The sequence below is a fragment of the Ctenocephalides felis genome, unplaced genomic scaffold (assembly GCF_003426905.1).
Source record: "Ctenocephalides felis isolate EL2017-DRISC unplaced genomic scaffold, ASM342690v1 CF-g0.4_SCAFFOLD_02543, whole genome shotgun sequence".
Taxonomy (NCBI): domain Eukaryota; kingdom Metazoa; phylum Arthropoda; class Insecta; order Siphonaptera; family Pulicidae; genus Ctenocephalides; species Ctenocephalides felis.
The window spans coordinates 1-17142 of NW_020538697.1; the positions used below are offsets into that span (position 1 = coordinate 1).

A 17142-nucleotide genomic window follows, 5' to 3' on the forward strand; every position below is an offset into this window, starting at 1 on the left:
TTAATAAATTCGCAATGATATCCATACATTTGGATACAATTCTTGTAAGTTGAAATCGTTGATGAAATTTAATACAAAAATGGGAGTAACCACATTTTTATCAGGTAAAAAGGATGCCCGACTTATAAGTTCATCACACAACATACAACCATCTATGTCTGATTTAGAGTCTACAGTTAATTTTAATGGAGATCACTACAGAGCTTGAGAAGGTCGCATTTTCTGGAATCTGTTTAATATTGTACAAAAAAGACCAAGATTCCGAGTACTCATTTAACTGTTCGAACCTTTTATTGATTGAAATTTATATAGTGTCCAAAAGACAGTTGAAAATTTTTTTTCTGGAGAAGTTATAGGGTCATCGCGTGCAATTTCACCAGCTTGACGCTTAATACGACAAATTCTTGTTGTAGCTCGAAATTCAGGTTCAATTTCTAGTTCTTCGGCCAACTCCTTCGCAGTTAAAATAGCGCTTTTAAAGCCCGTATTTCTGTAGTCTTCCAAAAAATTGCAGCATTTTTTCAACATTTGTGTACATTTACCAAGATCCATATCTGTTGACTGTACAGATTTACTTACAAGATTTATTTGACGAAGTATGTCATACCAAACAACCAATGAAACTGTAAAGCAGAAATCTTTCAGTTGTTCGGCTAGTGTAGTAGCTTCATGAGGCACTTGAACATCAGTTTTCTGAGTTTCATGAGCCAAAGTAATCAAAGCATCATGGATAGTACTAATTTGATAACGAACTGATTTGACGCTACTTATTCTTGCTTCCCAACGAGTGTCAATGTGCTTTTTTATAGTATATAGTCCCAAGTGATCGGTTAGAAATTTCCATCGATGAACAGAAGCTGATTGGTCTGAAATATCACCCTTCATAGCTAATCGCAAGTGCTCCTGCATGACTAGATCAAATTTGGCTAGTAGTTGTACTAAGCCTAAGAACTTTCCGTAATTTGGCGTATATAGTTTGTCAGAAGTGCCTCTGAACGCCATATTGTTTTCGGCTAAATAAAGTGTGATATGCATCAATCTAGATAAAACATTATTCCATCTTGTAGTTTCCTTTCTAATCAAGTGTTGCTTTTGGCAGTCTTTTGTTTTCCCTATTTTTAATCGTAGTTCAGCTTCAATCCATGAAAGGTAAAACTTCTTATGAAAAGTGCTATTTTCATGATTTTTTAATATTTCAGACAAGTATTTCCAGTTGTTATACCCTTCAGATACTAAGTTCGACGTTGAGCTACTATCAAGTAGTCTACAACAAAAGCAATGAACTCGATCCTTAGAAACGGAGTACATTAACCAAAAGCGCTGAATTGTTTCATTGTTTGCAAGAATTTTTGTGAAATGAGAATTAGAGAAATGTCGGCCTGTATCATTTTTCGGATAATTATCAATGTGAGTTTGCACTGGGCCACTAGTAATTATGTGATCAATGATTTTGCTATTTCGAGTGACTGGCCAAGTGGCCAAGTTCGCTGGCCAATGCGAATGAGCTGAGTTTGTTACGCTTCGCTACAATAACGCTAGCTTTTTTAACCAAAACGTTAAAAGGAGATAGACAATGTGTTTTGACAATAGACAAAAAAACCGCTTAATTTAGGGAATTTACGATTAAGCAGACCTCGAACTATGAGCACAAGCCGAGGGGCACCTGTGGCCAACTTTAAATGGGCACGTGGTTTGCTTGCTGCAAGCCATGAAACATGATAAGAATATGGTTGTTGATTTTGACGTCAATAATTCAAGTTCTTTCGATTACGTGTTGCCAATAAAATCACTGGGAGAGCTTAAGTAACTAGAAAAGCGACTCAAGAGTGATTCTCAGTTATGTGCAGAATTTGTAAGTTGTTCTACTATAAATTTTTATATATACGCAAGCACTCTCTAATTTTGCATAACTAATAATTAATGATTATTTTAGAAAACCTTCATTATAAAACTTGGAGGCAAACCAAGGCAACTGATTAAAAGTTTTTGCAGAAGAGTTTTAACCAATAAAGTTGCCATTCTCTGCTCGTGGTTTGGGTACAAAAATAATGTGGCACTTCACCCAACTGAAATTTTAAGATTATTTAGAAGTAATTATCATTAAATCATACATTACACCATATTATATAAATATAACATTAATATTGATACATTTCAAATAGGTGTTCTATTGCAAATCCACCCAAAAGTGACGGAAGAGGGGCTAAAAGAAATTGTTTCAACTTGGCTGAGGTATGCCCGACAGCGGCATGAAAGATCTTTGAAGCGCAAGTCAATAGACATCAATGATGTGTTATTAGATTAATTTATTTATAATAAAATTACTAAAATTTATTTTACTAAATCTATTTTTTTTTTAATTTGTTCCTATACCCCCATATTATGTTATATATAAAACATATGTTTAAATATTATGATCAAATAAAAATAATTTCATAATAAATCGTCTATCATTAATAAACTAAAAAATTATTAAAGTCGAAATTTATGGATGTATGGATACAGAAAGTAATATTTAATTCATGTACACAATTACGTTGTTTTCATGTTTTATCAATATCAGTTCGACATGCAATTAAACGTGTTACCGAGGTCGCGACAAAAATCGCAAATGTGACATTACTTTGCGCTCAATAAACGTTCTATACAACAAAAATGACTTCGGCGCAGCGATGTCCCAGATCGCAATGCGATGTTGTTTTGATGTTGTTTTTTTGTGATTGTGTTTACTGGGTTAATATTGTCTAGAAATATAACTACAACTGTAAGCATAGATACCGGAATAAATATAGATGCAAATATAAATATAACTATAAATATATGCATAAATATAGATGTAAATACGATTATATATAAATAAATATAGGAGTCAATTGTCAATATCAATATACGCAGAAATATAAATTTAAATATAGACACACACATAAATGTGACTGCAATTACGAGGAGTGCGAAAAAAATAAACAGAATAAAGTAAAAATAATAATAATAAATTAAAACATTTTATGTATTTAGTTTGAGTGTGTATAGCGATTCCACGGTTCGTGATTCGTCATACGTCCTTGATGACTTGTATGCAGCGTACGCGCATGTCGCTGTGTCGAGAGCGCGCCACGCCTGTTGCTATACTCCCAGTGGAGTAGATATCAAAGTGTGAGGACTAATTTATGAAAGTTGTAAAAATTGTGTAAAAAGGCGAAATGAAGTTTAGAGTTACCAGTTGATTAGTTACGATATAATGGTGATCGTTTAATGAGGATATTAACAGTGTTATTAGAGAAAGAGGTATGTGCAACGCTTTATGTGTATGTATGAGGTGCGGGAATATGCTGAAATTGTAATTATAGATGTGATATAGTAAGTTTAAGATTAGATGTTAATATGACCGTAGTAATGTCCGTTACTGAGAATGGTGATGTTGAAGCAATTGATTTGAGTTGTTACGTGTCTCACCGTTTAATGTTCCGCGGAGGCGGGTTTCAGCTATGAGCTATGATTGTGCATATATCGTTGACGGTTGTGGTGGCGCTTTGCATCAGTTTCAACAGGTATTTCTTCATGTGTAGTCTGGTTGTATTTAAATTCAGTGCTTTAGTGGATGGTTATTTATTAAAGTATTCATTTTGGTTAGTATTTTATTGAATTTGCCTTTTTCCTTATTAATTTAAGAAGCGAATTATCAAGAAACGTTGACGGCAATCTATTCTGTATTTGCTTTGATTTTATATGCTAAATATTATAATATGCTAATTATTGTAACGCGCTATTTTATTTATTTCAGTTTAAACTTGATGTCCGTCTTATTTATGCTTATTAAGCGTGCGTACTTTGTTGTTTACCGATGACTATGCACACGCTAGTTAAATTTATAAACAATTTCTTTTGTGGGCATTTTTTTTCTTTCTGTTTGATGATGATTAAAATTATATTTATATTTCTATATATCAAATGTTATACTATTTCACAATTTCAGATGCTGGTGGAAAAATACTATTCAATATGATGAAGGGTTATGTGAATGCTTTACTGAACAAATTTTACTTATAGCAGTATGATGTAATTTAAGTAATAGATCATTTAACGTAAGTACCTGCACGTTTTTTCTATCAATCAAGTTAATTTTTTATCACTACAATTGAATATGCTGCATTCTGTAGATCATTTTCCTACAGTAGGAAAAATTTCAGTATCATCGTCATCAGTATTAACTAAAACGATAAATCTTATTAAACTGATATGTATTATATAAAAATTTTGCAACTGAATGGTGTTCTATCCATTTGGTCTATAATCTATATTTATTGATGGTGGCTCGTTCAGGTTCACAAAAATAATTTTATTCAGCAATAGTTGCTAGCAAACGTTGCCTTTACAATTCTGATTTTAGCAATTTTACTATTGCTAATGAATATGGTTTATTTGCTTGATGATAATTTTAAAACAGTTGTATAATTTATAAACTTATGTAGATTCGTTATGTATATGCATACAGAAATTTATTATCATCGAGGAATGTTGGTTTCAAAAGCCACAAATGCCATCAACATTTGATGTGCATTCTAAACTAATGGGTAATTTAATGTTGGAGGAAAAAGATCTTAGGGATAAATCTATTTTGCAAATTAATATCAAGTTGACCTTGTGGAACAGTTTTTTTTTTAAAGAGGATTTTTTTTTATTTTATATAAGTTTTATATAAGGGAGAAAACATTGCCAATAATGATGTTGTCTTTAGAGATTTTCATTAACGAGGGGGAGACATTCATATTATTATTGAAAAACTTGATTCTATTATTAGTGACACAGTTTATGATTTTGGATATAAGTTTTTGAGAGTAGGTACAATTTCTGAAGAAATTTGTTTTTTGAGACTTAACTGCTAATGAATTTGAAGGAACAGTTTATACGGTGGGTTGGATCTGAGATAATATAAGAAATATGTGGATTTATTTCAAATTACTGTGATGTTTTCTGTGTTGGCACTAGTGATTAGAACGTTGGGGTTTTCTTTTAAGAAAATTTGACATCAATTTTTTTTTAATTGAATCATTTGATGGATTTTTTGCAGAATGTTGAATGGGTGTGTGTTTTCATTTTAGTGACTATGTTGTCGAGACCTGATACTAACCTACTAAGCACTTTAATAAAATTAAAGCTGTGAGAATTATTTGGGATTGCATATTTTAGGCAAAGATGTAAAGAAGTGTGGCAAGAATAGCAGTAGTAGATAATTTTTTTTTACCATTCATTAATTAGTGATTTACTTAATGTGTTGGATGAATTAATTCTAGATTGTAAAAGTTTGCTAAATTAATTAGTGTAAGAGTTTTGTAAAACATTTGTATCTTCCTGTATATTGTCAACTCGTGCTTCTATCGATAATATCTTATTCGGCACACATGTTAAATCATTGAGATCTACATATTTCCATCAGAAATGTGTCTGATTATGTTGATCATGCATAAACTATCAATCCGCATGTACATTAAGCTGTCGTCAAATCGCATTTGCAATTTGCATGTTTCAATATATTTTATTTCAAGGTGCTTTTAAACTGTAGAAGTGTTTGGTCTCCGTGATACTTTTGGACTTTGAATTGGTATTTGTTAAGTAATCTATCCAATTTAACACCTACATATCTTTTTGAAATTAATTCCATACACAGTTCCAAGCAATCTATTTGTTAGGTGATTAGTGAATGCTTTATAAGAAAACTTTTTTGATATGTTTTAGTACATTCACTCAAATAGATATAATATCTCAAGATTGCTTGGGTATGTCATTTTATTTGGGTATATGTCATTTGGTTTCCAATAGCTTTTGACATTTTTGCTTCTTAATCTTATGGATTCATTTTAATATTGTAAACTGAAGAAAATAAAAAAAAAACAGAAAAAAATCATATTTTAAACTCGATAAATAAATAATTTTGAAAGAAACTTTCATTGAAAAATATATAACCAATTTTAATGGCAATAAAATAGTTTCACTACATTTCACAAACATAAATTTCTTTTACTAATGAGACTTTTAAAATTAAATTTCACTTTTCCACAAAATGTAATAAAAAAATGCCGTAAAATGAAAAAAAAATCCTTTGCTATTTTCATTGGGTCAATCTTTTTCAACCAATTTGGAATTTTCTTTTTCATCCTGCCGCTGAAAATGTTCTCTGCATAAAAAGAGATAAGATTCACGGGCTCAGACTTGGTCTAGACTTGACCCAATTATGTAAAACTCTGGGCTCATAAGCCAAGCTGGAAGATGGGCTATTCTTGATAGCCGATATTAGACCAGAAATAAATATTATTATTTAATTAATAATAGTAGTAATACACATCGACAATAACTTATTATGTGAATCAATATTATTAATTCCAGTATTAATCAGTTAATTAACTTAAACTAACTTCAACCAATAATATATGATTACTTTATTTAAAAACAATTTTTGTCGCGTAATACTACATGCCTTGTCTGCTTTTTGCCTCAGATAAAAAGCCACTTACGGAAGTAATCACCACTATTTTTCCTTTTCATACGATTGATATTTTGCCATTTGAATCAATAATAATAATAGACTTAGACTTACTTTCCAAAATTTTGTAAGTTGTAGTTTCTCGGATCTTTTTCCCCTTGCCTTTTCTTATTTTTTCATATCCAGGGTATTGCAGTTGAACTTTATTTATCATTTGCTCTATTATTTTATTGACATCATCTTCATATCGACAACATCCAGCCGTAAGAAATAAATACTCTAAATAAATATAATTTATATTTGTAAGTGATATTTATATTATTTTTTTGTAAATTTTAACTAATAATTTCATGATTTGTATTTTTAAATTCTGCAAATAATATTTAAATATTTTGTAAATACCAATGTATTTCGTTTTCTGTCATTATCTTTTGAAGAGTTATGAAATGTTGAAAAGGTTGCAATATCTTTGACAATTTGACATCGCCAATGATGTTGCAAACATTCCTGCCTTGAAGGTGTCTCAGACCATGCTTGCCTCTTACTCGAAAAACTCTTAGATTTCTTCTCTCATTGTTTTCACTTCTATTATATTATAGGGTTTGCACCAGTGAAGTTATTCTTTAGGCGCCTTGTTGGGATGTGGTTAAATATGTCCGGTATTGCTACGTTCGAGTGGTCCTTTAGCCTTTAGCCTTCCGTGATATTTAATACTTTTGTCATTAATGATTTCTGCAACTGTGCTCACTTGTAGATCATTACAGATTATGTCATTCCTTACCATGCCACGGAGCGTTAGTGATACATCTCAATATTTCATTTTGTGCTAGCTATTAGTTTTATGTTTGAGGTGCTGGCACTTCTCCATAATTATGTCCATATTGATATTATAACTTTTATAAATTAGCATTTTATTTGACAGTGAAATTTTGGATTTTCTACCCAACATCCACTATAATTTTTTGAATTTTTTCTTGATTTGTTTGCATTTTTCTTGAATGTGAAGTTTCCATGTAAGACGCTATTGGAAGTCGGAATTTGGATATCATTTATGTATACTTCTGAACATGTTTTTGATTTTGTGGTGAATGTTATGTGCTTGTACTTAATTTCATTGATTTTGATTTTCCACTTTCTTAGCCAGCTCTCTAAGTTAAAAAGGTGATCCTGCAGGTTTAACGAGGCGATGATCGGATCTTCGTGAGATGCAATGATTACGGTATCATCTGCGAAAGATCCCATAACAGTGCTTGGGTTAGTTGGAATATCGTGCGTATAAATTAGAAATAATATATGTCCTAACACGCTGCCTTGTGGTACTCCCGATCTTATAGGGTAAAATTGTGACACGGCATTGCCAACTTTTGTTCTGAAGCATCTATTTGTTAAATATGATTTTAATGAATGGTAATATTCTTCCGGTAGACAAATTTTTATCTTATATAGTAGACCCTCATGCCAAACTTTGTCAAAGGCTTGTTGGACATCGATAAATGCAGCCGAACAGTATTCTTTAGCTTTGAACCCTTGGGGAATGGTCATCGTAATCCTGTGACATTGCTGGATAGTAGTATGTTTCCTTCTAAAACCAAATTGATGATCTGGTATAATATTCATTCTATTTACTAGTCGGGACAATAATAATTTTTCAAAGAGCTTTGAAAGCATCGATTGTAAGGCTTTTTTTGTATCATTATTATTTCTGACTTTTTGAAGGTTTTGGGCCGATATTTGATCCTTCCAACTGCATTGAGCAAATATGTTATCATAACTATTGCTTTTCTTGGGAGTTCTTTCAATATTTTTGCTCTCAGTTGGTCCATTCCGGCACACTTTCTGTTACTTAATAGAGAGATCTGTCTTGCTATTTCTTTTGGTGTCAATGGTTTTATATTATTTTGAATATCTGTTGTATTTTAAAGCACTTGAGATATTTTTGAATTAAGCGTGTTATCGTTAGGCGTGAATACATCTGAAAGATAGTTTGCAAATAGGTCGGCCTTTTCTTGGTCACTTCTAGAGCCCAATTGCTTGAGTTATTAGAATCTCCAGATCGATAACGTTTTTTCTTATGGCATGGTTGATAATTGTTGGTTTCGAAATATTTCTTATGGGTCTCCATATAGTATTATCAAATCTACTTTATTTTAGTAATATAATCAGTGAAATTGTATTCTCTTATTTGTTTTAGTATAGATTTTAAAGTATTGGTTGGCTTATTAAGTACGGCTTTGGTATTTGGAGTGCCACATTTTTGCCAGTTTCTCCTAGCGTTTCTTTTTTCTTTGATCAGCTATCTAACTTCGAGGGGGATGTTAATTTCCTTTTCTTTGTAGTTTAATGCGGGTGTAGCATTGCTAGTAGCTTTTTGCAATGTTTCTATGAATGTATTTGTTGTCTGGTCTAATTCTTTTTGTTTTTAATTCGAGTTTTGAGGTTGATGTCACCTTCTATTTTGTTTCTAAATGCTTGCCAGTCAGTTTTGTGGTTGTATAAGCCGTGTTTCGCTGTGCATTTTATTACACTGGTACCGAAAGTTGCTATAATTACAGTATGGTCAGACGATAAATCAAAGCAGTTTTGCGTTCGTTGCAATAAGAATCAATATTTTTCTTCATATATCATTTTCGCAAATTCTTTGCCTTTGGAGATTGTGAGTCCACGTGGTGTTTGTGTCGGTCGGTAACTTTTTTCTTCAGTGATGATATTATTGTTAGCATTATCATTATTTGTTCTATTTTTTATATTATTTTGTGAGGTGAACATAGCATGATAACTTGGACATCCTTTGAAGTTAGCCGGGTGCGCTGCGCCACATAGTGTAGCTGGGGTATCGCTTGATATCATGTTTTGGAATTATGTGGATCGCCACATTTAACGCATGCAAACGGCCGATAGCAGTACGATCGTGAATGCCCATACAATTGACAGCTTGTGCACTGTTATTCCATTGCGCTTTCTAGGTGGTTCAACTACAATAATTTGGTTTAATAATTTTGTTAGTTTATATATATGTAACTGTTATTATGTGCGGGCTCCAGGTCGCGAAAAACATATTTAGCGGTGTTTTAGTTCTAGATTGTTTAATATTTATTATATTCCTCACCTTGTGGTTCAGTTTTTCAAGCGCCTTTTTTATTTCTTCTGTGCCGTAGGTATAATGAATGTTTTAAGTACTACCCTGTATGTTCTCTCCTCTTTTAGTTTGGTATGTGTGGAATATTATTTTCTCAGATTTGAGAAATGTCACTAGGGATCGATATTTCTGAATCTTCTGCAGCTTCTGAATCATTGACATTAATTTTCACGATGTCGTTTGGCATAGCTTTAGTTGTGTATTGATTATTCTTTATTACACTATTAACATCTTGAACCATATCTGCAAAGTCAGCTACGTGATACATTTTTTTTTATTTTCCTATAAATTACAATCTGTCTAAATAGAAAGACATTGAGTAATTAGTTGACAAATAACACATTAAATTTTAAAAGGAAAACCCAGTGGTTCACCTTTTATTAGTGTTCTAAATTATATTTTAATTTTCGTATAATAAAGAAAAAAAGAAACTCAAATATACATACAATTATAAACAAAGTACATTACACAGGCTACATATTTACATACATACACGCACCATATTTTAAATAATATGGTAGAACAACTTATTATTGATTAATGTGTTAGATCTATTAATTGTATTCTTTTTAATCTTATATTGTATTATGTGTGGTGTTGTAAAGACTTGCAATCAGTTCGTTTGGATGGTGGTCAATTTTAGTCTTGAAATTATGGCACCCTTTTTAATTTCTTCACTGATTGTGAGTGTATCGGTGGCTTGGTGAACTAGCCAGTATTTTTATTTTGAAATCGTTGCATTATTTACAAGTTACTGACTTTAGCAGCACCTCATAGATGGATGCCATACATCCAAACTGGTTTGAGAATAACTTTGTATAATAAAATTTTATAGTACATCTACAGTTTTGATCTACTACTGAGGAGCCAATTCATCGACTTTCGAAGGTGTTCTAGATGTTCACGCTTTTTTTGAATATGGATTTTCCAGTTCAATTTCTTGTCCAGATACATACCCAAATACCTTACGTGATCTCGGCTTGGAATTTGTTCGTTATAAATTGCGACAGGTGGACATGTATCTTTCCTAAGAGTAAACGTAATATAATGTAACGTAGTATAATGTGAACAGATTTTGAATTTTTAATTGTGAATCTCCATAAAGTAAACCATTTTTCAATTATATCAAGGCGACTGCAGCTGCGTTGAAACCGTAAGAGGATTTTGAATCCGGGTTATAATGCAAGTGTCATCCGCGAATAAAGCCAGATTAGTATTGGTGAATTGAGGAAAATCAGCAGTGTATAGTGAAAACAACATAGGGCCTATGACACTTCCTTGTGGGACTCCCGCGTTCACTTCTATTAATTCCGACTGCGTGCCACTTATATCAACATAAAACTTTCGTTCGCAAAGATATAATTGTTGTAGTGAGTAAATTGAATAAGGTAGATTTATTTTAATTTTATACAAAAGACTTTTGTGCTAGACTTTGTCAAACGCCTGAGGCACGTCAAGAAATACTGCAGAACAGTACTCCTTGCAGTGTAAGGCAACGTCGATGATGTTAACTAGACGAACTTGCTATAAGGTCGAATACTTTGCCCGAAAACCAAATTGATAATTTGGAATTATATCATAGGAAATTATATGATCATTTATTCGATTCAAAAGCAATTTTTCGAAAATTTTTATATAATCGGCAATAAGCTGATAGGTCGATATGATGGTGCTATGTGTTGGTCTTTTCTAGGCTTCAGTATTAGTATGATTTTTGCAATTTTCCATGCTGTAGGAAACTTGCGAATCCTCAGGATTGCATTAAAGACGATGGTAATGAATCTGAATACAATGACGGGCGATTCTAAGCATTTTCATTGATACTTTGTCATGGCCAGGTGATTTACCAGTTTTGGCTTTGTTGATTTGACGTTTTACTTCTGATAATGAAATTTTTATAATTGAATCTTCGTTTCGAGGTTCATTCTGTAGATACTGGTGGATAAAATATTCAGCACCGTCTGTACAACTTTGAGGAGCTGGATGAAAAGAATTAAATAGATGATCCGCAAAGATTTGTGATTTATCTATTGGGTTTCTAGCCCAGGATTGATATGATTTCCTCATAGGTGGAATTTGTGTTATTGGATTTTTGATTTTGCTAGTCGCCTTCCATAATGAATAATTGGTATCCTGATTTGGAGTAAGATTGTTTAAGTAATTATCGAATGATTCATTTTTATGTTCAAAAATTAGTGCCTTTAGGTGTCTGCAAGTTTTATTAAACCTTTTTTTATCTTTCGGTGAGCGGGTTAATTGCCAAACTTAATGCAATTTTCTTTTAATTGCAATATTTTGTTTAATATTTATAAGACACAATGATTTTCGATTGCCTGCGAACTTGGGAGTAGAACTTTCAGCCGCATCTTGAAATATATTGGTTAGATTGTTTATTGCATTGTTGATATCATGTTCATGTTTAAAGGGAATGTTACAGTTCACTTTGCTTTCCTGTGTTACCTGAGAGTACGTTAAGCCTGGGTGTGCTAGTGAGTTCTTATTGTTGTTATGTTCTTTGTTGCGTGCTGGCGGGTATTTTCGAATAAGATGTTGTTGATATATGCGGCAGCCTTGGTAGTTCGCTGGATGCCCTTCGTTACATAAAACACAAGTAACTTTTTCATTAATTTTATCAGTCCGATCACAATCTTTGGTGAGATGGTCTTCCGCGCATTTAACGCATCGCGGCTTCTGAAATAATAGTTCTTCGTATGTCCCAGATTTTGGCACCTTGTACATTGCACAATTTCTCGTCGATAACGTTTGGGTTCGATATCTACTTTTGTGCTATAAAGATATTCAATTTTGAAAAAGTTTTTATTGTTGGCCTGCTGTTCTAATTCAATGGCGAAGATGTTTAATGGATAGTTATGAAATCTGCTTTTTAGATTATATATTATTACGACTTTATGGCCCAGTTCTTGAATTTCTTTTGTCAACATATCAATATCAGCGCTGTGATGTAGGTTTTTTACAACTACTTTGAATGACCGATTAGATTTTTCTTGAAACGAGTGCATTTGTGTTTCCTTTTCTTTTAATAGCTTAAGAATTTTGTTGTAGGTTTTTGGACTGTCCAAGTTTATTTTAACTTGACTGGCACTAATTGTTTTTAATTTATATGAATGTTTTGCTTCGTTTTTAAGTAGTAATGTCAATGGTTTAATGTCACCCACCTCATGAACAAAGATAGACGGGGGTTTATTATCGGTTGCAGTGTGTTCGGTATTTTGAACAGTATTTTGTGTTTGTTCAGAGTTTGTTGCGTCAGTATGTTTGCTTAATACGTCATAATAATTTTTCGTTGGCGTCGGGTTTAGCCAATAATCAGCAGATATTGTTTTTTTTAGGCGCGACGTATCATAGGCTTCATCACGTTTTTCTTTTTTAAAACGAATTGTTGTCCAATCTTGTGAATTTTTGTTAATATTATTTTTGTTATGTCGAGCGGGAGTTTCGGCGACGTTGTTTTGGTTGACGGTAGGAACGCCTACACTCATTTCTAAGTCGACACTACTAGCGGTATCATTTGGTATATTATTCACACAATTTATTGATTTTAAATTATTTTCAACAAACTCAGAAGTTGTTGTTGAATCATCTAGTAATATATTTGTTGTATAATAAATGTCATATCAATTACAATCTGTCTCCAAGAGACATTCAGTAATTAGATTGTTGGTAGTAAAAATGGATGCTTAAAAGGTTACCCAGTAGTAAACCTTTTAGTTATGATATGTAACAATTATGGCAAAATATTTATAAGTATAGATACTAAAACCTATTGTAAGTCTAAACATGCATAAATAATATATGACTATAATTACATATACATATAAATAATTCTTACATAAACTAGCTTTACTTATTCTGTTAATTCGAATAATGATTGTCTTTTTAATCTGTGATTATATGTGGTATTGTACAGTTCGTTTGCTAGGACGTTGGGGTGACTGCTTATTTTTGTTTTACAGTTTTGTGCTATTTTGTTTATCTCTTCATTTACTGTGTTGACGTTTGCGTCTTGGTGTATTAGCCATGTAGGCATGTATTTCGGTGCAGAAAGAGCCTCGCGCAGGATTTTATTTTGAAATCTTTGAATGATTTGGATGTTGCATCTTTTCCAACATATGGCCTCCAACTCCATAGTTGGAGGCCATATGTCCAAACTGGCTTAAGGATAACCTTGTAGATGAGAATTTTGTTTGAAGTGCAGAGTTCAGATCGTCTTTGTAGCAGCCAGTAGAGAGTTCTACGGAGGTGTTCCAACTGTTCTCGCTTTTTGAGGATGTATGTTTTCCAGTTAAGTTTATTGTCCAAATACATATCCAGGTATTTAGCAAAGTTTTGTCTTGGAATTTCGTTACCGTATATGTAAACAGGTGGACATGTACTCCTTCGCAGTGTGAAAGTAACTTGAACAGATTTGTTACTGTTGACTACAAACCTCCATAATGTAAACCACTTTTCTATTATATTAATGTGTGATTGTAGCATCGCAGTCGCTGTTGCTGAGTTTTCATGCTGAGAAATAATGCAGGTATCATCTGCGAATGTTGCAAGATTTGTGTTGTGGTGCCAAGGAAAATCTGCGGTGTATAATAAAAATAGCGTTGGGCCTAACACACTTCCTTGGGGGACTCCTGCATTAATTGTTTTGATTGCAGACTGGGCGTCCTGTATCTGTACAAAATATGTTCTGTGAGCCAAGTATGATTTCAGTATATAGAATAAAGCATATGGAAGATTCTTTTTGATTTTATATAATAACCCCAGTGCCACACTTTGTCGAAAGCTTGTGCGATGTCTAAAAATACCGCGGAGCAATATTTTTTGGTATGCAGAGCAGAGTTGATCTCATTAACTACGCGGTGTACCTGTTGTATGGTTGAGTGCTGCTCTCTAAATCCAAATTGGTGATTAGGAATTATATGGTTGCTTTGAAGTGTAAATTTAATGCGTTTTAGAAGCAGCTTTTCAAATATTTTGGATATGACGGGCAGCAAGCTAATTGGCCTATATGAATCTATAAGATGAATGTCTTTACCTGGCTTGTGAATCATAATAATTTTGGCAATTTTCCAGATTGAAGGGAATGATTGAGTTCTGATTATGGCGTTAAAAACAATGGTCAGAAATCGTAGCAATTTATCAGGTAACTCCTTAATCATTTTGTTTGTGATGAGATCAGGTCCCGGAGCTTTTCCAGATTTTGTACGCCTTATTTCTTGTGCAACTTCTGAAACAGTTATTTTTTTGATGTGCTCATTAGATGTGGAAACAGTATTGAGAAAATCGAAAACAATTTTTTTTTCATAATCTGTGCATTTCTGGGGGGCTGGCTGAAAGGTTTCAAATAGATGTTCAGCAAAAATGGCACATTTTTCTTGGGGCTGCCTAGCCCACGTTCCGTCTTTTTTCCTTAGTGGTGGAATAGTCATTGTCGGCTGTTTCAATTTTTTAGTGGCTTTCCATAAGGAATAGTTAGAGTCTTCGGTATGTGTTAGATTATTTAAATAATTTTTTACTGTTTCATTTTTATGTTCATAAATCAAGGTTTTCAAGGTTTTACATGCATTATTAAATTTTCTTCTGTCTTCAGGCGAACGAGTATTTTGCCAAATTTTGCGTAATTTTCTCTTGACTGCAATTTGTTTCTTTATATAGTTTGGTATATCTTGAAGTTGATGCTTAACAGTTTGTGTGGTCGATAAAAGTGCCGCATTGTGAATTTGTGTATTTAGATTTGAAATTGCATTATTTATATCTATTTCGGTTTTAAGCGGTATATTGAAGTTAATTTTGTCAGAAATTACATAGCGGAATAAATCCCAGTCTGTATGATTTTTGGTTAAATATTTAGTAGAAGCAGTCAGCGCGTTGAAAATGTTTAGAATTATCGGAGAATGGTCAGAATTTAAGTCAAGTGATGAATTTATATTAGTTGATTGATTTGGTATATTATTTAGTATGAAAAAGTCTAGAAGATCCGGGATTTTATTGATGTCACTTGGCCAGTATGTCGGTTCGCCTGTAGAAATATGTCTGTAATTGTGCGAGTGCATAGATTTAAGTAGTTCTCGTCCTCTTGGTGTTATTAATCTTGAGCCCCAGTATAGCCCAGTCAAATTAAGTTTTCAGTTAGGAACAATTCGCATAGAGCTGAAATTTGGTACAGATGTTAAATAGGCCATTACAAATGAAATGTCAAAAGTCCTCATCGATCCGACATCTGCGATTTTTTTTATTCAAGGTCAAAGGTGCAAAAATATGTTAGATAAGTTTATTTATTATAAAATTCTCTATGAAATTGTTATTATTAATTTTTTTGTTAGTATCACCGTTTCTGAGATATTGCCGTTTGAAAAGTTGAAAAATTCATATTTTTCATAATATGCAGCTTTTAAACGTCATCAAATGTGTAATATAAGTAAAAAATAAGAGTTTATTGGTTTCTGTTTAAATAGTATAAGTTTAATGAAATTTTTGAAGTATAAAACTATAGTGTCAGCCCCTAATTACCTTAGCTCTTGAGCAACACCTGCCAGCTATGTCATTTTCCTAGTGTGGGAGGGTCACATATACGACTCTTTTTGAAGCGAATAAACCAACTATTGGTGTACGGCATTTAAGACTAATTGCTGGAACTTCCCGTACCAAAAATTCAATTTTCCAAAAAAGATTGATTTTTGTGAATATTAAATTTTTGAGTAAATTGACTTATTTGAATTATATTTAGAAATAATTTGGAATTTTTGAACTTTTTTTTCAATGCAATATCGCTCCATACTTATTATTAAAATCTCTATAAAATATCTAATAATGTGATGCGCATATGTCTAATGATCATTTTTCACCGCCAAATGCCATTTTCTTCACTTTTTTCACATTCCTCAAAATTTAATCAGTTGTTCATTTTGTCAATACAAGTAAAATGTTTTTTTAAATTATTGAAATCGTTTTCTTATCGCTCCATTCTCTTCAAAACTGAATCACTATTTTTGGCACTTTTTGCCTCGTATCTTCGAAACGGCTTTGCCAAAAATTAAACAGCACTTCTCCTTATTAATATGAATCGAATGTTTTTTGAATCATTCAAATTAGATGAAACGTTAATAATTAAGTATACATGAATCAATGATGACAATCCAAAGTCATAATTTTTAATAACTGTGTCAATATCTAATGGCAACATATGAGATAGAAGATGAAGTGTCTCCGCCAATTTTATATCATTATATGCTACAGTATGTCATTACTAATAGACGAATGAATCTGTATAAGATATTTTGATCCAAAATGTCGATAAAAAACGTTAATTCTAATTGCAATCTAGATGTAAGAAACCTAAGCCGAACAACAGCCCTTATACGATAGAATATAACATTACATATTATTATAAAATAACCCACTTTGAATCGTCGAATTATTAAATTTACTTACTTTATTTTACTTGCTCCAAAAAATATATAAATATTTCTGGAATATTGCTATTGATATTTTGAAACATTCCACTCGCAGTTTACAT

General features: G+C 32.4%; 1 protein-coding gene across 1 annotated transcript; it reads right to left on the bottom strand.

Annotated features, from left to right (window-relative positions):
- Positions 1-273: 273 nt before the first annotated feature.
- LOC113381071 lies at positions 274-1002 on the bottom strand. Its single transcript, XM_026620059.1, has one exon. It carries the CDS (start codon positions 1000-1002, stop codon positions 274-276), a length of 729 nt encoding a protein of 242 aa, XP_026475844.1.
- Positions 1003-17142: the final 16140 nt, after the last annotated feature.

Excerpts from the sequence above, each read along its gene's own strand:
- LOC113381071 (XM_026620059.1), bottom strand. The coding sequence starts at position 1,002 with ATGGCGTTCAGAGGCACTTCTGACAAACTATATACGCCAAATTACGGA.